Below are 24,947 nucleotides of genomic sequence, written 5' to 3'. Positions count from 1 at the left end.
CACGATACTTCTCCATGATGCCGTTTACATCCATTCTTGGAGCGTCGTGGTTTGTATGATGAGCCCAGCAGGTGTTTGCTAATCGCTGCTGCCACTACTTTGTAGGAGCTGAGTTGCTCTGTGAATTGGGAGCTCTGGATAATAGGCGGCTCTTTTCATGAGCAAGTGTTTAGGCACCCCTGAATGGTTGCCATGGAGGATTCAAGGATTTCTCAGACATCCAAGAAAGACTCAGAGCATCACTCCAGGTATGTTTTCTGATGAGGGAATAACAGAATATAAATTTGAAAACAGCCAGTTTTGTATAATAACCTTCCGAAATATTTAACTATATGTCATATATATCCTAAATATTACTAAAGGTCTACAGGCTTTTCAGCTAAATGACAGAATATTAAGCTGAACAACCACAATTTTTGTTGGAGCTTAACATTTAGCTACATAATGTCTCGATGTTTAGCTTCATTTTCTAACATAAAGCTGTGGAATCGCTCCTTTAAGAGCTACTCTCTCATGCACAGAACGATGTTAAAGTTCACTAACATCAGCCGTGCTAATCTTATTTTCATGAATTTCATAGTTTGTCGAATATAAAAATACTAAAAAACTTTAAACAGAGAAACAGACATAAAAAATAGTTTAATTCTATAATTATGTATTTTGCATAATTAAAAGATTTCAACAGGTTTGGTTCTTCAAAAACACCTCTGATATATAAAGGTACTGTAGGAAAAGGAGAGTATTTTAGCATCGGTTGCTAAAAATAAGGAACATTCTGTTTGTTTTTTTTACATCACTCCACATAAGCATCCTGATCTTCCAGGTCTGGCATGTCTTCATATCCTTCCTGTTCCTCCTCCCTCCGTTGCTCCTCCAGCTTCCTCCTCTGCTCCTCTGCCCTCTGCTGCTCCTGCATCAGCCTCTTCATCTCTTCCTCCACCTCCTTCCTTTTTAGATTCTGCACCTCTTGTTCTTCCCTCCTCTTCCTCTGCTCTTCACTCTCGACCCCTTGGCTCTTGTTCTGCGGCGTGTCGTAGGCCCACTCCTCGTCCGAGTCGCTGATGTCGTCGTCAGCAATGTCCCAGTCGGGCTGCTGGGACTCCTGGTTGTCATCGGCGACGTCGTCGTCAACGGGGTCCGGCTCCGGTGTGTAGTTCGGGTCCTCCAGTTTGCCCCAGGACACCTGGTTGGCCTTACGGAGCGTGATCTCCACTTTAGACGGGACCATGTTGACCGAACTCTGTTTGGCATCGATCACCTGAAAAATCATTACAGAGCAGATAAATATCAGTTTCTAGTTAAAGAAACGATTGTCTGCACCAATAACTACAACTTTATCAGAGGTTGCTAGTGATACTTTCCCCCCAGAAGTGGAATTCTCTCTTGAAAATCTTGTTGTTCTCAAACTGGATTTGACATATGAGCTGCAAGACAGGAAACAGAAGTGAAACTCCATAAATGTTCATGGATCTGATTTCATGAATAATTCTGGGCCTTTCTTGTTTTTTTTTCCCCACGTCTGTATCAACACTGAATGATTATTCCTGCTGCTCACCACTGTTGGATTTGCTTCTATGCTGCAGAAATCGGGATTTGAGTTCTTGGCGTAAATTGTTACCACCACCGTGTTTGCAGTTTGGTGCCAGTCATGTCGACATGCCACTTTCTTCTTATCCTGAGAACATAAAAAATAAAAAATTATTCACAGAGAGACAGAGCTTCTGCCTGTTTCTGCTCAGATGTAGGTGGTGCGTGTACCTGCTTTGCAACCCAGCGGTGTTTCCCCGTGGTGCAGCCCTTCTGGTCCAGGAACGCGTTGAAGTCTGTTGTCTTTATGCAGCAGCAGCTCCAGTATTTGTACCTAGATAAAGAAATCGTCGCAGTTTGATGCGGAGAAAGAAGAACACCAGAAACAATTCACTTCCTCAAAGTCTTAGATTCATGTATCTAAAATTAAGATATTAAAATGCCTAAAATTAATTTTTAAAAAGCAAGCTGGCCTTTAATGCGTCAATCACCGGTCTTAAATTTTATTTTGTCAGGACTATTTAATTGCCTATGTATGATTTTTTTTCTCCTAGAACTTTTCTATCAAAGAAAAATTTTAGTTGCATTCTTTGACTTGAGATGGTTGAGGTTACTGATAATTAGCTGCTGATTAGCTAGCTAGATAGTTTTTTTGTTTTTGTTTTTCCATCTATCATGGAGGGATGCAGTTGGCTCGATGAAATTTTGGAGATATAGGCCTTAAAAGTCATTCATAATGATCTACAAAGGTCTTAAATTTAAGCTAGTGGAACCTGCAGAAATGTTTTTTCCCGTTTCAGCTGCCTCCTTTCTTGCTTTCCTCTCACGACCTTCACACTGTTAACACTCTTGCTTTATAGAAACCATGTAGCTGCTGTTTGAGAGCGGAGCCATGCAAATATTATGATGTTGGAATAATGGATTAGACGTTGAGCAAACAAGAGGGAAACATGCAGCAGTGAATTCTTTCCTTCTTACCCCTCATGGAAGACGGGCGCTCCATAGTGGTGGGTGCAGACCTCCATGTCTGTGTCCGGGCCTTCATAGACCTGAACAAACAGATGAGATGCTATTGATCAGAGATGCTTTGATCAATGAATCCAGAGTCACAGGATAAGGTCAGCAACCAGGAGTGTTTGACCTACAAACTTCTAATCCAGATGTGCAATTTTAGACCAACTACGCCTTTGCATAAACCTGAAAATCTTACATATGCAGGCTTGTGCAGTTCCAGTGGTCTACTTTGAGACCAGCAGTTAATTTAAAATGTCTCAGAAAGATGTTGCTGTTACTAGATATGTCCACTAGATGGAGCGATTAAACCTTACAGGTTCAGAAGCCTTAGGAAGAAAGTTGACGCACAGCAGTGTTTGTGTGTTTTCGTGTATAGCGGTAGGACCTGTGTGTGCTTTGGTAAAAACGTTTTAACTATTAATACACATTTTTGTTGATTAGCTGAAGAAAATATTTGTAGATAAAATCCTCCATGTGCATGAAATAAATTTCCTTACACAGACAGTTTGAACTTTTACACGTTTTCTTCACATCCCAACCAGAAACTTCATTGCGTTTTAGAGATGATAGATCAAAACTGTGTCAATATAAGAGAGATTAATTGGTTTGATTTTGTATTTTACAGATGGTGCAAAACTTTGTAAAACCAGCTCTCTCTAGATTCTAGAGTACTTCTAGAGCAGGGGTCACCAACTCCAGTCCTCGAGGGCTACCGTCCTGCAACTTTTAGATGTGTCTCTGCTCAAACACACCTGGAACATGCTTAAATTTATTTATTAGCAGGCTTTCTTTCATGCTAATAAATAAAAAAGAAAAGAAAGACTGCAGATTCATATCCAAGCAATAACGTGACTCAATGCTAATATATTTTTGTTGCCGCTGTCACCGTCCCCATAGGAGCAGGAGGAAGTCAATACAGTTTTGGCTGCTACATCATAAAGTCTACATATTTGTAAAACAACATCCAGAAGAAGGCACACAGCGACCTCACAGATTGTTTGGACTAGGGCAAACTTTTATCGTCACTTAGAAAGGAAAAATAACGAGAGGTAAGTTTATATAAAAGATGTGCTAGCGATGCTAGCTAAGCTAACGTTAGCACCAAAACTCTCTACAATTTAATCAATGTTTGCTACATATTAAGTTAGCTACCTATGTACAGTATACTGTAAGCTGCAGGGCAAGACTTCCGTTTCTTGTCAGCTGTCACGTTACGTTAGCTAGCTTTGTGCACAAGCTAACGTCACCTATTAGAGTGGGGCACTGGTCTTGACTTATAATTATATAATATACATATCAGTGGTCTCGGTCCCTAAAAGTCTTGTCTTGGTCTTGACTGCTTGACACTGAAATTTAAGCGGAGCTCAGTAAAAGAAGGCTATATAGACATACATTGCCTTGATATTTAATTAAAATAATTCAAGTATAGTTCAGTGCCAATATTAAACCTTAATGTGAAATCACTTCATTCTGCAGTTCTTGCAGTTTCCGCCCATGTGCAGACATCAGCCACCGCTGCAGATAATGAATTTCTCAGCTTTTGCTGATGTCAGATCAGCGACTATTTTGGGCCTGGGCAGGAATGCCAGACACACACACACACACACACACACACACACACACACACACACACACACACACACACACACACACACACACACACACACACACACACACACACACACACACACACACACACACACACTAGACACTCACTGATTTGCAGCCTGTGTTCTTGCAGCGCGTCCCGTGCATAACGTCCTCACTCTCTGTAAGACGAAACAACAACAGAGAGACAGGTGAGGACTGTTTCATTCCAGTTGTCTTTGAGAAAAAAGATGTAGGGATCTTTCAGCATACAGGTGCAGAATAATAAAGAGTTGGGTTGAAGGATAGGACTGAACTATACTGTTGAATTACGAATGAAATCCAGTGTTGATGTATTAATATTGCCAAAACTAGACATGATTACAGAAGAAGTGTGCGCACATTTGTATTCGGCCGCTTCACTTTGACACCTGCAAATAAAGTCTAAAGCAAATGATTACCTTCAGACGGCAACTGATTAGTAATTGTGTGTGTAATTTAGTCTTGATATAAGTGCAGCTGTTCGGTCAAGGCCTCAGAGGTTTGATAGAGAACAAACAGCAGCCATTTTACCTTCGGCCCAGCTAAAGGAAGCCGTTTAGAGCCACACGTTTGGAAAAAAAAAAAGACAACTTAGCAAACCTAGGTGTCATTTTAAAGAACCATTTTATGTGTTGGAATTTAAAATAAACAAAATATGTACACTTTTATAAAAAAAGGAGTGATGTATTTTTCTTATTGGAATATTTATAGAAAACATTATATATTTTTTATATGGTTTTCAAAGTAGAGACAAATTTTAGTTGTGGAAATTCAATGCTACATGCAAAACGCTAAGACCACACATTTATCCGAAACCAGAATCGCCATTGAAACATGGCAGTGGCAGGTTAATGCTGACTGAATGCTTCTCTTCAGCAGAATATAAAATACTACATTGAACTTCACAGTTATTCATTAGTTTGTGTTGCTCTATCAAAAAATATGTAGCTGTAGAGTGAAATGTAGGAATAAAATACAAAGACCAAAGGAGCAAACCTTAGCTCTGAATCTGTGGCAGGATTTATTGTCTTCAGCCTTTTGTTTCAGCAGTTTAGTAAGTGAGAGCTTTTGTCAAATTGTATAAGCAATGTAAAATTCAGAGCATGTCTGAGAATCCAAAAGAAAAATAATTGCTTTATTTTTTTAGTCATTCAAGATGCTCTCTAACATGGTAAAAAAAAAAAAACAACTTTTTAGTAGCTTTTTAAGGCTATTATGAATTAAATTTAAGATCTGTATCAAAACAGAAATGTACAAAAGAAAACTGCATATTTTTCGTAGCTTATCTGCACGGAATGCTCATAGCTGGCAACAGAAGTGAACCGTGGCAAAGACGAACGTTGTAGAGCAAACAGGCGATAAATTTACCCTTTCTAGTTAGCTAGCTAGCGCTAGCCTCAACAGCCTCACGTATTGTAATAAAGATGCCTGCGTGTGACTCAAACGTTTGCCAGACAGAAAAGTAAAAGTCCAGCAAGAAAAAAAATCCATAGAATATACAAGATTAGTCCTGTCACGAGAAAAAGTAAGAACAACTTACTTATATATTTTGCAATGTTTGAAGACGTTTAAAGGTCTTAATTTGAAGACTTTTTACGGATAGGCGGACGGATGCTGTAAAACTTGAGAAAAGAGATTTGGATTCAATCAACGTTAACATGATGATCCTCGTTCCTTTAAAAGAAATGGAGCTGAGAAACTGAAGCACTGCTTTAATATCCAGCTCTGAAGTGACAGCTCATGTTTTAAGGCTGAAATGTGGAATTTTGCTCCCGGTTCTCTTGAGAATTTCAAGTCGCTTTTAGGAGGACTGACCTTTCTTCTCGCTCTCTGCGCTCCTGTCCACTCCCAGTTTCTCCAGCGCCTGAACGAGAGATGCTGACACTTTGTGGGGCAACTTGGTCATGGGCTGGTCTGAACTGTGTGGACACACACGCATGCACGCACGTACACACACTTCTGTTAACAGTGAAATATACACAGGATAGGCTTACGGTGAATTATTTATTACACTGCGTACGCTGCAGCTGACCTCACCCTGACCTTTCTCGATGATGTCTGAGCAAACTGAAAACACCTCAGAGTGTTGCAGGGTGGAAGCTCCATCCCTCACCTGGGTCTCTCTTTCTGCAACGCCTCGGCAGATTTGGGGCCTTGGTACATAATCTCCCGGTCGCTGGCGGGTTTAATCTCGCTCTTATCGGATGACACCTCGGGCCTCAGGGGCTCCTGGGGCTTCACGTCGCTGTGGCGCCCACGGGTGCAGCCCTGTGGGTGAACACATCCACGTTAATGATAGTTAGCAGACCGTGAAAAATATTTTGTTTTATTTGGCCAAACTTAAATGTTTCAATCCGACCTTAACAGATAAAAACGATTAATTACTGATTTCTTCTCCCATGACGTCACATATGCTGGTAAATGTAAGTCATTTGAAAATAGAATTGTTGCATTCAAAAATGGAGTTTTTTGCCGATAATAAATGTAAAGTTTATCAGAAACTTGGCAGTGGCAGTATCACTGGATAGTTGGACTATTTTGTTGGACCCAAAATCGTCCAACAATTTATCGGTTAAACGATAAACTGTATATATTTTAAAATATTTTAATTGATTAAAAGTGTCCATTTCAAGATAGTTTTAACGGGAAGAAAAAGCCAATTTAAAAGTGTTTTAAAAGAAATGCATTTAATGTTTGTTGTAAAAGCAGCAAATGTGTCACCAAAAAAGTAGCTGTTTTTTGTCATCTGCGTAGACTCATTGAGTCTGTTCAGTTTTAGTCCGCAGTTTTGTCTCTTATTTCCATTTAATACCATAAAACTTTAAAAATTCATTTTTTTGTCTATTTCCACAAATAAGGACTGTTCATCAATGAATAAAACATTTTAGCTTAGACCAGTCTAAATGTTTAACATTTTCAACTTAAGTGGAATAGTCCTTAAATTTAGTTGGTTTAATTTAGTTTGTTCACTAACAAAAATAATAATCCACTGGTTTCACTGGAGCGTGTGGTTCATTTCACCGCCTAGCTGTTCTCCGACTGGTGCAAGTCCAAAACGCTTTTCTCTCACTTCTTTTTACATGAAGCAGTTTTTCTCCAGCGGATATTTTTTTCTTTTTCCCCCATCTGCTTGATTAAAGTTTCATCAAAAGGAGCTGAATATCTCCTGATAGCTTTGTTTGCTCACTCTCCAAATACTCCAAATCTTAAATTAAATGTGCTTTTTTTTTTCTTGCTACCTTAATGGAGAGAAACTCTGAGAAGTCCGTCGTCCTCTTCTTGCAGCAGGACCAACCCTGAAAACAGACACACGTTCGTGGAGCGATGCTGTTTACATTCTGGACCAACAGGGCGGACCTGGAGATCGGCTCACCTTCAGGGCGTCATGGAAGATGGGGACTCCTGGATGGAAGAGGCAGGAATCTGTTGTTGGGGAGGGAAGACAAGCTTATTTCTTGAAGGGAGTTCAAATCATAAAAACATCATGCAGTCACCAATTATGAAACAAGCAATTAACATTACATTTTGTCATCAAAATCATAAAGCAAATACACCTCAAAAATGTTGATCAATGCTCCAGGTGGGTTTTTAGCCTTGATTTAAAGGAACTCAGTGTTTCAGCAGCTTTGAGGTTTTCTAGAAGTTTGTTTCAGGAAAGGGTACAAGCAGGGAAATGTTAGTCTGCATATAGTTCCCCACACAGTCAGCAGGACCCAACAGCTGTTCACACACACACACACACACGCACACACACACACACACACGCACACACACCCCCCCCCCACACACACACACACACACACTATAAAAGGAGTTGTGTTTTCATGACGTGTGGGGACTTTACAATGACTTCCATTCATTTTCTATAGCCTAACCCTAACACTAACCCTTACCCTGTCACCTAACCCAAAAACAGCATTTTCTCTCATGGGGATCAAGAAAATGTCCCCACAAGGAGCAGTGGTCCCCACAACCCACAATGCCGTGTAGGTCCCCACGAGGATATAAAAACCTGGCTCACACACACACATACACACAGTCCTGGCTGTGTAGAGGTGATGAATATCCCATATAAGGATCTCCAGGCCCTATAATCCTTCCACAAAAATGTGGCTGCATGCCTCACTCTCTAGCTTTTTGCTTTTCTGTTTTCCAACAAAATTCAATACAATCACTTGTTCTTTACATATCTGCATGTTTATAAAGGCCTTGCATATTCCTACCAGCAATTTCTATTTAATTTGAACATCAAGGCCAGAAAAAAAACACAAGCATGGTCACATGTGCTTGACTTCAGCGAAAAGGATAATTTGAAAACTTTGTGATGGCTCCTCAGAAGTAGGAGAAACAGAAAAGATCAGAGCTTCTTTACAAAGTCAACTATAACGCAACGAGCTGGGCAGAAAACGACCGAACCAGGCAGAAGGAGCTCACCATCCTTGTTCTTGTCTGGGTCAAACTTCTCCCCGCAGCCTTTGTTGTAGCACAGCAAAGCCATGTTGGGCCTGTTGGTGTCTCTTGACGTCTTCTTCCCTGTCTTTACAATCTGTTCGTCTCTGCTTTGAAATCCTTCCCCCGACTGCCAAGGGTCTGCTGGTCTTAATGCCGCGTCCCGGTCTCCAGAAGGTTCTCTGCTGAGGCAGAAAGAAGAGATCCAGAAGGTCCGACGGCCTTCAGTAGAGACGGAGAGAGAGAGAGACGGCTTCTCGACCCGGTTGAATGGGAGATAAAAATAGCAGCTCCCTCCTCTCCTCCACTCACCCCCTCTCAATTTACAGCTGTCACAACTTATCTGAAGGCGGGGGGTTGACATCGGCTGCCACAGACGGGCCTGGTGTGACGCAGCCAGCGGCTGGCGCGGCGAGGCTGACAGCTTCTGGATCTCTGTCACTTTCTGCTCCTGGATCAGCGCCATATCAGTGAAATGACGAGCCTTCTGAGGTTTTAACCTGTTAAAGAAACTCTGAGATGCGTTTGTTCCAGCTGTCACCGAGTCCAAAGGAAGGATGCTGAAGAGAAGCCGCATTGAGCCTGATCCAACACTCTTCCTAGTTAGGCTCTGTGGAGCTTTAAATGTTCTCCTTGTGGGGTTTTGTTGTCGTCATCTAGAAAACACACATTACGAATGCGTACTCCTGAAAAAAAAAATAGCAGAACGTCAACGATTCACTCATTAAGCCCTAACATATCAACAAAAAAGTGGTTTCTAGGTGAGGAACCACTTACCCGTATGTTTTAGGTCATTGTGTTGCAGGGTCCAATTCTTTCTTTCTGTGAAAGTTGACATTTTCACAGGTAGTCTAAGGTTTTCTTCCACCGCCCTCCGATACACAGAAGACTTCATGGTGGAGCAAATAATCTCCAAACCACAACACTTCCACTGCTGTGCTTCACAGCTCTTAAGGAGGTCAGGTGTTTCTTCTTCTGATATCCAAATAATTCAAGTTTAGACTCTTTAATCCAGAAGTCATGAGCCTTAACAAAAGGGCTCTGCCCAAGAGAATGTTTCCATTCTCTTGGGCAGAGCTGTGTGATTTGGGAGTTTTTCATCTATTTTTTTCATTTTAAATACTTCGCAGCTTTTGAATCTTAGAGACAGGCAAGTTCTCCTAGAGCTGGTTAATAAAGCGATGAATGCATAACAGCCATCCAGTGGTGGAGGCTGGCATGGCGCCATGGTTAAAAATTGCTCTTACCAAACTCATGAGTTGCTACAATAAAGCAAGTTTTAGTTATTGGGGGGGACTGGAGTTTCTAGAAACTATTTCTAGTTTCTAGGACTAGTGGAAATATTTTGTGACAGGAATTTAAAAGGGTCGCTTACACTACTGCCAGTTTGTTCATGTTAAAAGAGTGGCCGCAGTTTGTGACTACACTGCGTTAAAGAGCCTTTTCCCTTTGGTTGATCCACCTGTAAAGTTTTGTTAGAACAATGTTAAATACAACCTTTCTTTCTCTACACGGTTAAGCATAACCTTGTCTTAGGCCCTCATAAAATCCATTGACATTTGAGGTTGAAACGGGACAAAAATGAGAAAAAGGGCTCAAGGCTCTGTTGGTGACGACATCCATGAGAAAGTCAGGATGCAGGTTTTCCCAGGAGAACCTATTGAAGCAGTACTTGTCAGTGGCCGTCGTGTTATGAGTGATTAGTGTGTTTTATCCTGGACTCACAGATAAACTACCAGCCTCTGGAGGAGGTCAGAGCATTCACTCATTCACCGCTGCAGGGACGAGCCCTTTTGTTAAGGCCTCCAGTCACAAACTCCAAACACTGAAATAAGGCTGAATGCGTCACACTAGAAACAGACGTAGACAAACAGCCTCATCTGTCAGGAAGCTGTTTTAATCCCTCACTGTGTAAGTGTTTCTGGAATAACAGAAAAACCAGACGTGTTCCCAGGTTTACAGCAGGAGATTATATACACAAATATACACAAAACAAACAAGGATGCACCAGAGCTGATTGGATCTGGACATCTTAAGCCGAGATGGGAACCTGAAAAGGACGGCTCATTTTCTTTTCGTGACGGCGTACAAAGAGGCGGGTGTGCAGACGGTTTCATTTTGTCGTACAGGTTTCAGCTGTTTTGTTCTCCTGTGTGAAGCTCAGCCAAGTGAAGCTCAGCCAAGTGAAGCGCAGCGTGGCGGACAGCCGAGGCCGGAGGAGACGAGTCACAGGCGTCCTCTCCACAGAAACTTAATGTGCCGTTCTGTCGCCGATTGTAAAACGGCTGAGTGAAGTGTTTTCTTCAGACCGACCCATTGTGTTGCGGCAGTGAAGCTGCTGCATCATTTACAACGGTTTTATTACTGAAGGTTGTTTTTTTTAGTGCTTGGTGTGAGCTCAGAGTTAATGGTGAAACTTTTAAAACATGATAAAAGCCTTTTGCTTTTGGGGTATTTATCCCCCCAAAAAACAACTTGAATAAATCCATTTGGACCTTAATTCAGTTGAAGATTTTGATTTTAATTTAAAGCTATAGGAAAACTGCAAAAGTTAATATGCGTCTTACATTCAACCACATACGGTCCAATTTGTAAATCAAAGTTCTTCTAATTTATTACGATCTGCGGAAAAGATCAATTTTCCAAATCAAACAAAAAATGTCAACAGATCTTCCTAACATGCGTTTTATTTTGTACATTATAAAAACGTAACCCTTTCACTCATGTGAAGAACTTAGATGGGCATTTTCAGCATGTCTCTCCACCAGTCATCATTCAGTCACCATGGTAACCATCTGCTGTGCTGGCGAATAGATGGCAGTGGTCGCTTAAGCTACCAATGACTTGCATGCAGAGACATTTCTATAAAACTGGTCTAAAACAAAAAAACACACACACACAGCAGACTCTTTGTTCGGTTGTTTAGGGAAGGAATATTAGTATAAAAATTTTTTATTCAAATAATTCCTTTTTAAGCGCATTTTCTTCAGCGAAGAAACTCACCTGCATTGTCATGTTCAGGATTTATACTTTCTTGTGACAAATATCAACTCCCAGGCAGTCTTGTTTAGTTTACTGTTGGGAAAACGGCTAATTAAACCTGTTCTCATGGGAAAAAGGGATCGCTCCCCACCTAACCCTAATAACTGGTTGTACCACCTGAAGCAGAAACAACTGTCAGTAGATGTTTGGAATAACTGGAAATTAGTCTTTTCTTTTTACTTGATCCACCCTGCCTTCCAGAATTGTTTAATTTAGTCACATTGGAGGGTTTCAAAAGCATGAATGGCCCATTTAAAGTCTCACTGCAGCATCTCAATCACACATAGGTCCAGACTGGTGCTAATCCACCTAGACAGGTGGATTAGATGGCGCTGGTTGTGACCTAATCCTACTTGACGTCAGAAACTGGATGACGGTTGGATATTTTACTTCATGATTTTTTCACTGGAGAGCTTTATGGTTTTATGAAGTATTGCAGCTTATCCAGGTTCTGACGCAGCAAAGTGTTTGTTCTGATGATGTGCAGATCTGATTTAGATCAAAACATATACATGTTAGGATGGTCTAATCAAAGTCCGAGTTTGAGCCAAATCTCTAATCTCTAGATGTGCAAAGCTGGTACAGATATGTGCAGCTACTGTAGATAAACAATCGACTGAATGTAGAAAAGCATGCAGGACTTTTCAGATATTGTTTTGTAAGAAATATTGAAAATTATGTCACATTATTTTGCCATTTAGCTTTAGCCTATCACATAAATCCTCTATGAAATGCAGCTTGTTGCTATAAAGTGACAAAATGTGCATGAATAAACAGAAAGCCTGAATTTAGGAAAAACAAGTTTAAAAAACATTGTATTGCGCATTTTATAAACCTAATCATTCATTGTATGTGTTGTGTCCCTGTTTCCACCGTTGCATAAGAAAAAAAACCTAGACAAATGTTTAGGAATGGAAAATGACTTTATTCTTCCAAAAAAGAAACAAAAAAATAGAGAGGAACCAAATCCCTAGAATAAACAAATATACTTGCTGTAAAATAAAAGCCCATCCTTATTCTTTTTTAAAATCAACTGTAACATTTGTTTGCCTTTCCATGCTCGATACACTCCATATATTTCTGCTTTTAAATAAATAGAAAACAATGTACAAAGAGACAGGGGGGGGGGAGGGACAGGAGAGAGGGAGGAGACGGAGGAGAAAAGAGAGACAGATTAACATTTGGCATCGCTGAGAAGTCACGGCTGATCCTGATGTACGGCGACGGTTCGCAGCCCTCCAGATCTGCTCCGTCCGTCTGTTTCAGCCCGCTCCCACCACGGCGGGAGTCAGGCCTGCACGCTTACTTAGGACGCTAATATCTTCATGTACAGGTAAAATAAAAATGGGTAGATGAAAATAAACGTGGATTATGAGGGTATGCCTGTAAGCTGCGTTGTCGCGCGTGAGTTTCTTTATATACAGAATAGTGAGGCAGCAATCCGAGGGTTGGGGGTTTACCAAAAAAAAACCCAACAACAAAAAAACTATGTAAAAAATAAAATATCTGAGCGTGCACGAAGAAGAAATCTTTGAACACACCAACTCACTGACAAGACGAGGACATCTATCAAAGTCTCTCTCTGTCTCGCGCGCTCTTTGTTCAGGTTGGCGGGTTCTGGTTCTGCCACAAACGTCGCCCACGTCAATGGCGGAGGGCGTGTGCCGCAGGAGAAAACAAAGCGAGCTCTTTGGGAGAACACCGGAGAAGTTTGGCAACGCTTTTCGTTGTACTGGCTCATTCATCAACAGTCCAAATAAAAAACAGAAAAAAACCTGTATCGGTTTCAGCCCGAAAGGTTCCCTGGACGGACGAGTGATTGGTCGAGTCCGATCAATCGGTCCCTTCGCCTAGTTTGGATCGCTTATTTCAACAAGAGGAGGGAGGTGGCCACTGCTGTCATGCGTTTGAGGACGAAAACACTGAGAAAGACGACACCATGCGCTCACTGAGCGGCCGTTCGCCAGGGTGGACCCTGCTCTCTGAATGTCTGCTACAATCGTAGAAATCAGACGTTTGGATTTGACATCGTAGTTGATCATCCTCTGCATTGGCTTCATGCTACAACGACGCAAAGATACAGCAGCTACTTTAAGAGTCCAGAAAGGTAGCCTCAAACCAAGTCGAGAGCCTGTCCAGAGAGTCAAACCTATACAATAAAGCTGTAATAATTACTGGCTGACGAAGACTGGCCTAAGAGCACAATCCCCTGCCTTGAACATAAAAAAGCTAAATATGTCAATCATTTGTAGAGAAACTGCTGGAGTCGAGGAAAAGCGAGCTGCGTCATTATGGTCTGGAGAAAGTCTCACGAGAGGCCAGCCGTTCTGCTTTGCAACAAGGAGATTTTAGGGTTGAAAACCTCATGAAGACCCAGAGTTCAAGTCTCTCTCGTCATAAACCAAACTTTCGGTCACTAAAAGTTGGTACTGTCCAAATCTACCATGCTGAATGACATCTTTGAGGAAGCCCTCAACAGAAGACGGCTAAAAACATCCAGAAGTTTCCACCCCAAGTCAGGTGAGTGGAACCATGAGGAGGATAACGACTAAGGTTGTCCCAACGTGATCCAAAATATCTGATCAAGGCATTTTTAAAAGAAACCTATCCATGTCTTTGAACGACTATCAAAACGATCCGTGATTACTCTCTGACTTTATGTCAGCTAATACTTTCCTCTAATATCTGTTTAATGTGACCAACTCTCTGCGCTGCGGTAAGGGAAAGCTGTGCAGAAAGCAGCTGAAATTTCCAAACGTCCAAAAGCGAGAAAAGACGCTATAGTTAACTACAAGAAACTTCTACTGCATGAAAATCAGCATCAGCCAAAGCAGGAAGTGATATTCTTTAAACTGAAATGTTACTGTTCTGCATTTTAAAGCTGATGAGAATTTAAAGTATATTAATTGTTGCAAGAAATCCTGATCGGAACGTCTCTAGTTGAAATTTCACATGGGCCAAGTTGGCCAAGTTCAGGTAGGCTACTTTATCACTAATTTCAGGATCTGGTCTTAAAACTTCAACATGAGGCAATAACAGTGATTTCAACATGTTTAAAAAGCCTTTTAATCCCATTAAATGTTCATAAGGCCACGTTATAGATCTGCATCTCCCAGAGACGTTAGTATTCACGATTCTCTACATATTTACCTTCATTCTGACACAAAAAAGGGAGGAAAACTGAGAACACTGGCCTTTAGCCAAAGCTAACTTTCACAAGGATAAGAGCTGGTCTTCAAAAGGATCATTCATCACATTGATTTGTCACAAAAAAAAAAAAAAAACTGAAAATCTGTGTGTGTGCTTTGCTGTTCAGGTCCAATCAGGGGCGAACAAGACAGACACGGAGAAACGGAAGAATGCTGGAATACTGGATTAATGCGAGTTGCAAGAAAAGAAGAGTTTGAGAGAAACAAACCACAAAGCCTGAGAGAAACTTTTTTAAAAAATCTACAGCTAAAGGACGAAAAAACACTGACAGCTATCATTTGGTGGACACCAGCAGAGAGGACAGGACGCAGCGGGAGAACCTACGGCGGGATAAGAAGCTAGGCTAAGCTAACACAAGACTGACGAGAAGATTTTAAAGAGCAGCGTCTAACCCAAAGCGACAGCCGGGACGATCTACACAGAAACTGTAAGCACTTTACATATCTACACAGACTAAATACAGACTAAACAGGCCAAAAATAGGTGCTGCAGCACTAGATCAGCGATGCTGGCAAAACTGAGGCGACATTCTGGCGGATTCACAGCAGAGCGGACGATGAGTTTGAGGCCGGACCGTCACCGATGGAATGCCGAACCCTGATGGGAATACACAAAGCTTCAAGTTCAACTTTAGAGTGGCAGGAAAAAAAAAAAAAAAAGAAAGAAACGTTAGTCGGCAAAATGGCCGATAGACGAGAGAGCTCTTTAAACCCTACAAAACTACCCGGAAACAAATCTATCCTTAAAGAAACCTCGACAGCTCTACTGCTGGGAGTTAGCCACTTCAGTGCAACTTTTTTCGCATGTGCATTTTTGCAATATTTTGATTTTAGAAAAAAAAATAAAATAAATTGTATCAAACATGTGGACTTAAAGTACGACTTAAAATTTGACCCTCAGAAGTAACCCTCGATGGAAAAAAAAGAAAAAAAAAAAAAGTCGTACACAAAAATGTGTAAGCATACACGTGAGAACAGCCCACGGTGCAATATGCACAAACAGCCACGACTCATGAGGACGGATGTTCTGCCTGAAGAGGCGCCGCCGCGGCCCCCCACCACCCCACCCACCGTTACCGTGGAGCGGCGCGGCGCGCGCTTCCCGCCTCTCGCTCTGATTCAGTGCAATTGAAAGTGAAGTCGACTCGATTCAGTAACAAACTCGCTCGGCGCTGCTGCTGCCATCATCAGCATCATCAATCATGATGTGGATCTGCTGAAAGGGAGCCGCATCTATTGGTTTTAAAAGTCTGGACCGATCCAAGCGGGTCGCCTAGCGACCGTCACAAGCAGGACCAGATTCCCGCTGGACAGAAAAATACACATTTCATCCTTATTGTCGTGGCAACAGTTCAATCGGCAATTCAGCAACAATTTCGTCAGCCAAAAATACTTTGAATATTCAACACGGATAAACAAAAAACAACAAAACATTTTCTTTAAAGGAACATTCAGGCTTTTTAAGGAGAGGCTCTGTTAAAAGGTTTTCAGTTATCCGAACACTACTTTATGAGCTTTTACTTTGGGTAGTTATTTACAAATAAGCTGATATTTAGGCAGAGATAGGAGGTGGTGCGCCTCCAAATGTCTTCCTGTGTGAAACGTGTACCAAGGTTGGAACATTGAGAATTTTCTGTCAGAATAACAGACATAAAAAAGTGTGACAACCAATAAAGTAGCATTCATTTAAACTGCTGTTATACATGTGGTTTTAAGGTACTTTAAATTGAAGATTTAAAGATTATTGATGGCACACTACCTCCAACCTGTTTTTATGTTGCTGCTTTTTTAGTAGTTCTGTATTTTTGTGTGTTTGTTTTATGATTTTTAGGTACCTGGACTTAGGAACTTCCCGTATAGAATGTATTTGTTTATCAATCTGTCATGTAAATAATATTTCTTTGTAAACAAGTACCCAATGTAAAGCTTCATCTGCAGAAACCGCTCAGAAGTTTTTGAGGCTGGACTTCTTCCTCTTTGCTTTAAACTTGGTACATTTCAGACGTTAGCTTTAGCTTTCGAATCCAGAGAATATAAACGTATCGCTCTCTCCTGAAGATAGCCTCTCAACAGGCACTTTGCTTTAAAAGATTTCAAACTATCCCTTTACTGCTCGACTAGAAGACTGTGCATGTCGCTTTAAGAACAGCCGTAACCTCAGTGTGCTGGATTTGTTTCTCATCAATCACTGAGGAAGACGCACACAAAGCCCCTCGATTTAAAGAGACACACACAATCTGAGCATCTACTGACTGCAATAAAAATGTTCACTATCTTTGCACAGATGGGTAAACAGTCCATGTGAGAAGAAAAAAAACGTACACACAAGTTTGTTTTTTTTTGTTTTTGTTTTTTTTGCTTATATACACAGCTTCATTGATTACTTTTGGGGTCAAATTTGATCAGTTTCATGTGACATTGTACGTGGAGAACCCAATCCTTGAGCAGACTAGAAACACTGACTGGCAGGTTTCCAGCAGTTTTCACGACGCATCTGGAAGTCAACAATCTCCGCAACATCTGGACATGTTTTGCTGCGTTTCCCTGGTGGGACGAGCCCTTGAGACAAATTTGTGGGGTTTTTTTTGTCCCAACGTTTCATTGATCTCCCGTCTTGATGTGCGAGTGGCAGAGCTTAAGAAGCCATGAGGAGAAAACGCTCGGCTACCGTTTGACACTCTGACAAACTGCTGTACAAGCCCTGATAACGTTAAAGGCAAAGAAAACAGAAGGGGAAAAAAAATACACGGATTGGAAAAATACAGGAAACATACTTGAAAAAATGTGCCTCTACGTTTCTCTCTGAAAACAAACAGCGACTCAGGGGGGAGGAAAGGCTGTATTACCTGGAACAACTGCTGCGAACACACACAAACGCGCGCACACACGCACACACACACACACGTCCTCTTATAAGTGCTCCCAAGTTGCTGTTGCAGGCAGACAGGAACTCAGAGAGGACAAAATAGCACCAGTTTGAAATAAAGCTAATTCTGGATCCAGACACCGAACCGAACAGACTGGGTGAAAACCAGACGTCCGTCCATCCCATCCCTCCGTCTGCACGATTTAAAACACAAATGATAAACACAGAGAAGCTTCACACTCACAGACACACACACACAATAGCAGTTGTTCCAGCCGGGACAAGAGTCCCACCCCCTCCGCCCCTCATCGCCTCCTTCTGTTTCGGTCAGCTTGTCTGTGTCTCTTCGTTCGTCTAATCAAATCGTTCCTCCCTCCGTTCGATCGTCCTCTCGTGAGTTTTTTGTTGGGTTTTTTTTTTCTGCTGCTTTGTCGCTTTTGGCACTCAGCTTCCCCCTGAATGGATTACATAAACTGCATCTGGATAGGAAGAAAGGAAGGACAGAAAAATGAAATTAAAACAAAATCCACAGGATTTTAACAGTCCCATAAGCAAAGAGAGGAAAACGGGTATAACTATTGGCACAAGCAGAAAAAAAAAAAAATAAATTATTCAACAGACTGAAGCTTTATTTTCCTAATTTGCCCAGAAATCAGTTGAAAAGAAGCCGATCACTGTGCAGGAGTTGGTGGCAGCTACCTGGGCTCCTGGCATGGGCGCAAAAGGGTTGGTGGGTCTGAGAACAGGCTGGTTGTACATCATCGGCTGTGGAGCCATCACAGGTACCCCACCCATCTGAGCCATCTGGGGAGGGACCTGGAGAGCCACGACACACACACGTTTAGAAAAACACAACAATGACACTATTGTAATTGTGAAGCCCAAACTGGTTTGAGATCACCGGAAAATGGCTCAAACTAAATTCAGGGTAACCATGAAAAACAACAACAACAACAACAACAAAGGTTCACCTTCCAGAAACACAACCCCAAACACACAGCAAGAGTTAAAAGGAAAGGCACAGGTCACATTGATGTGTTCTTATGGCCTACTCAAAGGCCAAATCTGTGACTCAAACTGGTAGCTCTACAAATGATTGACTCAAAAAAGCTGAATGCAAATCTATGTCACACTTACAAAAAAGCACATCACACAAAATTCTGATAAGTCTAACGTGTAAACTGGACATCCTGAAAAAGTCTGAGTGTATCAAAAATTAAGGTCTCGAAATGTTTTAAAATCATTTTATAAAATTTAAGTCATCCTTAAATGGGGTAGTCATAAGTCTTAAATTTTGTTGTGGCAGCACTAATTAATCTTTCATGTAATTTCTGTCAGGCAACAGTTTGCAAAAACATCCATCTTCTGTGCATTCTGTGACTCAAGGCTACCAGTAACTAGCTGCCAAAATATTCTTGCTAGCTAGCCTTTTTATTTTATTTTTTTTGCAACTTCCAAGAATTAGATGCTAATGTATCACCGGTTGGTTGGATGACATTAGTTTTTGGAACTGGCTCACCTCATGTTGCTAACTGGATCCCCTCCAATCATCCTATATATCTGTCGTTTTTTAGCTTGGTGTTGAATTTAATTCAAATTGGCATTAAAAAAGGTCTTATAAAGCCTTAAATTAGACTTGCTGAGACCTGCAGATATCGTGGTAAAGTAACGTAACCAAATATGAGAGGAGAGTCACTCTTTCTGTGCAACACTCACCATTCCATACACAGGCACTTGTGGTGTGGTCATGGGGAAAGCCATTGGCGCTGGAGCCTGGAACAAAAACACAAAACAAACAGTTGATCTCAGAAAATAACCAACCTGCTTCAGTTTCAGCCTCATCTCAATTGTCCGGAGAAAGAGAAAAAAACGCGTACAAAGAGCACAAAAACCTGACTCGGCTTGAGAACCCTTAAGTGTCCAGCTTGTGAAAGGACAAATCATTTAAAGCTCGAGTATGTGTACATTCAGCGGCACAGCGAGAAGCTAAAGTACTTAGCGGATGCCCACTGTGAGCAATCATTCCCACCACTTCAAAAGGAGAGGCACAATGAGGCCGCGCTCTGCTTTCTGCCATGTTCAGGGCAAATCCAATCCGCCGCACCTGAGCGGGCTTCCTGTTGTTCGACGCCATGGCGATGTACAGCTGCTGCTTTGGAAGCAACGCCTTTCTGCATCAAAACTGCTGATTTGTGATTGAGAAATTGGTATGTTTCCTTTTTTTTTCCCCCAGAAAAAATATAGTCTAGGAATGAAAAAAGTGCAATATTTCCAATATACAAAGTAATTAGCTGCTCCGGAAAGTCATGTTTTGCTTTATTTCTCGACATAAAATGATGGATTACAGTAATTAAAGCGTCGCCACGGTAAAGTTTAGGGTTTTATGGGGGAAAAATAAAACTGCACCAGCATTATCCTTTAATTGCTGTTTTTGCATCAGCTCCTTAGTCAATGTTTTAAACTAAGTGGAAGTTACTTAAGATGGCGGATCTGTCCATAAAAAGCGGCTAAATAATTTGCAGTACGTTGCGCCCAGCACCACTTTATCGAATTACAATCCTGGTTTGTGTTACTGCGGTAACATCAGTGGCAACAGGAAATATGAGGAATATGAGTCTTTGTTCAGCTGATTGGCAATTCCTTTAAAAAAGAAAATAAAAAAAGTCTGTCGCAATATATTTTGAGAAACAGTCCATTTTTAAAGTTTAATATTTCTTTAAGACCCGTATAAAATTTAAGACATCTATCTCCACAGAAATACATGAAGTGCGTCCAACTGATTGGTTAATACCCGTGATAGACGGAAAAAGGCTGGATAGCTAGTTAGCTGGATATGTTAGCAGTTAGTTACTAATAAATGTATTGATTTTTTTTGCAGATGTCTGAATGCAACTCAAACTTCTGCCTGACAGAAAAGTTCAGCAAGAAAAATAAATAGAATATATAATTCATTTAGTCATGTCAAGAGAAAATTTCAGACTTGTGATCAACATATTGAAGAGCAACTTACTTTTAAAAATGAATTTCAGATTTCAGACATTTTAAGGTCTAAACACACATTTAAGACTTTTTCAGGATGTGCCTGGGATTTTTCAAAACCAAATCTTCCCAAGAGATTTTTCCCCTTTGCTGAATAAATATATTCAAATAAGAGGTTTTGTTTTTAAATGTATGCTCATATAATAAAAGACTTAACATTTTTACATCACATTAGATCACATCTGCATAACTATGTGCTTATCAGCTTCAGCTCTTTTTAAGGAACGATCCCGCAAAGCACAGACTTCAAACTCAAGGCTGCGCTGCCTTAATGGTAGGAGCAGAACAAGAACAGATGAAAAGCATTACTGTCGTTCTGCAGGGCTTTGGACAGGTTCTCAATAGACTTATCTACTATCACAGCTTTCAATTGACTTTTAGAGGAAGGATAAGCAGAAAGAGTGATTCTCTTCCCAAAGATCTAAAGGAATAAAAAGGTTTCAGACCAGGCGAGGTGAAGCTGTGAACCCATCTTAGGAGGCAATCAATCCGATTGATCGGTATATGCTTGTAGTTGTGACCCTGGAGAGCCAGTTGCTACTCAAACCCCCCTCCTGATAGATCTGTCTCAGATGTACAAAACAAATTCCGACTGTTTCATCAAATATACATTTATTGCCCGCTCGGTAACTCCCCGCTAGTTCAGAAGTTGGAGTATTTAAACAGATTAAGTCGAATTTCCTGTCACCTGCGGTTTGATCTCTCATTAATTCACAAATTGTTCGTCTCTCAGTCGTAGCGCCACGTCTCGTTTATCCGATTTTTTGTTTTTTTTGTTTTCCCCAAATCAAAACGTGACAGAAACGCCCGAGTGGGGGGGAAACAAAACGAGAAGCCGTTTATGCACAGCTTCAGACTCTCCCTCACTCTTGGCGTCCATCTGTCTTGGCGCACAGCTGTCGGCCTTCGCCGCCTCGCCCTCATCCGTCTCCGTATTCTCGTTCGGTGACTCATTTTTATTTTTCACCTGCCCGTTTCTGCCTCCTTTATGCCGCGTTTCGAGGTGCTCGCTGCGCAGCTTCCCCCCTTCTTCCCTTTGATTCTCCGCAGTCAGACTTCCAGCCCACTTAGCCTCCTGCAAGGCTAAGTGGGACGGTTAAATGAGCGAGACGCTTTCCAGGCTCCCCAACTTAAAATGCGAGACGCGTCTCCAGCTGAGACTGTTGCAACTTTCTGGCCAGAGTCTCTGCTGCAAGCATTTCATCAGCCGCTTTAATTGCTGCTCTGCTACCTGTGATGTTTTCCTCAAGCCTTCTGCAAGCGATGACGAGTGTTTATGGAAGTCGTTTTGAACCGTCTGTGTCGGTTAAAGGCTGATTTGGTCCTTCGTCAGCATTTGATTTGGCCTTTTCTCGTTTAAAAGTGCAGCAGGATGGAGATGCACTGAGTCGTGCCTCATCTCTTTATAGTTTTTCCTTAGAAATAAACCAAAAACAGTGCGACAGGTTTTCTTTTTTTCTGATTCTCAATGAAATCTAATGAATTTAAACCAAACGCTTCAGAAATGACCTAATCTGATCTCTCTCTACAAAATCTTGCACATAAGGCTGTACATAATTAAAAAAAAAAAAAACAACAAAATAGCAGGCAAAGTACATAAGAAGCTCATAAGAAAGTCTGATTAGAGAGGCTAAAACAGCAGAGCTGAAAAGCTCGGTTAGTGCTTAGAAAATTAGAGCACACACTGTCGGCTTGTGCAGCTCAGACACAAGGAAGTTATTTGTAGAAACTGAGCAGAAAGCAAGAGTCAAAATTCTCCAACAAGTGTCTCCGGGGACAACGAGAGCAACAGGAGGTAAAGGAGGGGAAAGATGAGGAGGATAAGCAGACATTTCTGAGAGGCTCGTTGGGACTTGTCTTACTAAACAGAGATAAGTACTTACATAACTAGTATAGAACATTCCATTCTGCATCAGGACGCAACAGGGAAAAGGGACAAGATACAGAGAGGAGGAAGAGAGAGGGAGAGGGACGACAAGGAGGAGGGCAGGAGAATGAGCAAAGTCAAACAGGAAGGAGAAGATGTTGAGTGAACCAAAAGGACCATGAAGAATCGGACAAGTAAGCAAAATTTGTCAAAAAAGTGGTGAGGACAGCAAATCGAAAATGGGAACAAAAAAACAAAAAAAAAAGAATCACAGAGTTCGCAAAGGAAGCAAAGAAAACCCGGGGTCACCATGACGATGGACGGATGACAAAGACAGCGTGGCGAAAACAGGACAAGCGGACAACATCGCCAAACGGGAGTCACCGCGGAGCAGGACGGCAGGCAAACACGGGAAGGAAGACGAGCGGATGACGGTGCAAAAATGCCAGGAAGGAGATATTGGACGGGATGACAGCGAGGTGAGGGAGGACAGGGAGTCAGGAAGGAGAAGAGGAGACGATCAACAGGAGAGGAGGAGAGCGAAAGAGAGAGAAGAAGAAGAAGACAGGGGTTAGTGACAGTTTTGTCTTTGTCAGCCAGAAACTGCAGAGCAGAGATCAGGAGGACAATCAGGAGCTGCTAAGATCAGCACACATCATGCACACACAGCTAAACACCGCACTGAGATAATGTGCAAACACACACACACACACACACACACACACACACACACACACACACACCAGCACTCTGGCATGCACCGAGAGAAAAACCAGCATCCACTGCAACAGTTTCTGACCCGCTGAGCATCCCGGTAAGATGTCTGCAAGTTCCTGACAGCACCATGCGTTTAACCCGGTTCCTTTAAATTCAAATTAAGCAAATTCTGGAAGAGAAAAATCTGCAACGCTTTGGAAGATTAGAGTTAAATTAGACTGTTAGAGTCACAAGCTGTTTTTTTCCCCTTCTGTCAAACCTCAGAGAGCAAAGCTAACCAGCAGCTGGCTGCAGGCCCAGAAACATCGTTTCTCACATCATTGTGTAAAACAGAAAAAAAATTGTCTAGAGGCGAGTCAAAGACCAATAAAGACAAGAATACAAAATGGAAATTTGTGAACTTTAGCGCTGCTGGTGTTCCTCATGTTTCACCAACTCAAATTTAAGACTGTTTAAGTTAATTACGACTGCAATTTAAGGCTGGCGCTCGATCTCCGTGTTTAAAATCCACTAAACCTCCCACTTCAGAGTGTGTTTCACACCAAATGCTGCTTCTAGATCAGCGCTAACCGTTTCTGGGGAGCTCTGGCCCCACCACATCAAAACTGAGACATTTCTGGGGTTTGTTTGTGACTCTTGGCAGCAGCTTTGTGCTTCTGACACTGCATACGCCTCTCTGCAGCCTTAGCACCCGAAGTGCCAAACCTTTTTGCACTGAACACACATACAGTTTAGATTGGGCCAGAAGAATTCTACTCAACCAGGCCTGAGCCCGATCCAACCCAACTGATTAATTTTAATTATAGGCCTGAAGCAAACCTGGCATTTTACTTTATGATTTTACTGGTTTTGTTTTTAAACTATAACCTGAGTTAGCAGTGTAACTTCTGTAATTTTTAGCTGTTTAATGTCTTCCAGCTCCATCTTGTCACTTGTTGTAACATCATGGTGAGTCAGGTGCAAATCTTCTGGGATGTGTGACTGATAGGAGCGGAGGCGCATGTGCATGCAGTGCGCAGATTAATGTCTGTACCCTACTTACTTTCTTTATTTACTTTCTTTATTAACTAAACATATTTCCTCTATTTATACTATAATAAGTAGTTTAATAAGTAGTAGAATGAGTAATAACTTCATATTTTGCATTCACGTTGGGTTTTCTCTGGGCTGTATTCAAATTCAAACAACTATTTGTCCCCGTAGTGCAATTTCAAGGCACATCAGTAGTACAAATAGACAAAAAAGTGATGGCTCAGACAACAAAATTTATAAAATTCATACATGGTAATAAATATAAGTAGGTAATAAATTTGATTTATTTATTGCCCAACTTTCAGGTCAGATTCTAAACTGTCATAAATCTAAACTCTACATACTCGTAGCACCGCATGGGCTGGCAAAATATGAGCCAGTGGCAAAAATCAACATCGTCCAGCCACCTGACGATAAATCTGCACTTACCCATTACAGACGCAAAAAAGCTAGCAAGTTAGCTAGGGCATATTAGCAGCTAGTTAGTGGCATGTCTGGCGGCAACTCAAACTTATTCCCAACAGAAAAATCCTGGAAGAAAACAAACCCAACTACA

The 24,947-nt window shown here is 41.5% G+C and overlaps 2 protein-coding genes across 4 annotated transcripts in view; both read right to left on the bottom strand.

Annotated features, from left to right (window-relative positions):
• Positions 1–620: 620 nt before the first annotated feature.
• Positions 621–8,899, bottom strand: LOC103480390 (cysteine and histidine-rich domain-containing protein 1). The gene is made up of 11 exons (XM_081598913.1): positions 8,605–8,899; positions 7,544–7,593; positions 7,410–7,466; positions 6,284–6,438; positions 5,986–6,089; positions 4,258–4,310; positions 2,506–2,576; positions 1,759–1,861; positions 1,556–1,675; positions 1,363–1,424; positions 621–1,259 (listed from the first exon to the last, which is right to left on the bottom strand). The coding sequence occupies exons 1-11, from the start codon at positions 8,666–8,668 to the stop codon at positions 794–796; spliced, it is 1,305 nt and encodes a 434-aa protein (XP_081455039.1). The 5' UTR covers positions 8,669–8,899; the 3' UTR covers positions 621–793.
• Positions 8,900–12,565: 3,666 nt separating this feature from the next.
• The window catches only part of LOC103480389 (phosphatidylinositol-binding clathrin assembly protein), a 100,925-nt gene continuing 88,543 nt past the window's right edge, over positions 12,566–24,947 (bottom strand). For all 3 annotated transcript variants that reach the window (XM_008435311.3, XM_008435312.3, XM_081599617.1), the window contains 4 exons: positions 22,659–22,682; positions 19,453–19,509; positions 18,436–18,552; positions 12,566–18,215 (listed from right to left, as the gene is read on the bottom strand). In XM_008435311.3, the coding sequence (XP_008433533.1) occupies positions 18,201–18,215; positions 18,436–18,552; positions 19,453–19,509; positions 22,659–22,682 (213 nt within the window). In that variant the 3' untranslated portion in view covers positions 12,566–18,200. The remainder of the gene's footprint in view (positions 18,216–18,435; positions 18,553–19,452; positions 19,510–22,658; positions 22,683–24,947) is intronic.

Source organism: Poecilia reticulata, chromosome 18, assembly GCF_904066995.2.
Source record: "Poecilia reticulata chromosome 18, P_reticulata-male-v2, whole genome shotgun sequence".
Classification (NCBI taxonomy): Eukaryota; Metazoa; Chordata; class Actinopteri; order Cyprinodontiformes; family Poeciliidae; genus Poecilia; species Poecilia reticulata.
This window is presented reverse-complemented; position numbering and strand designations above follow the sequence as displayed.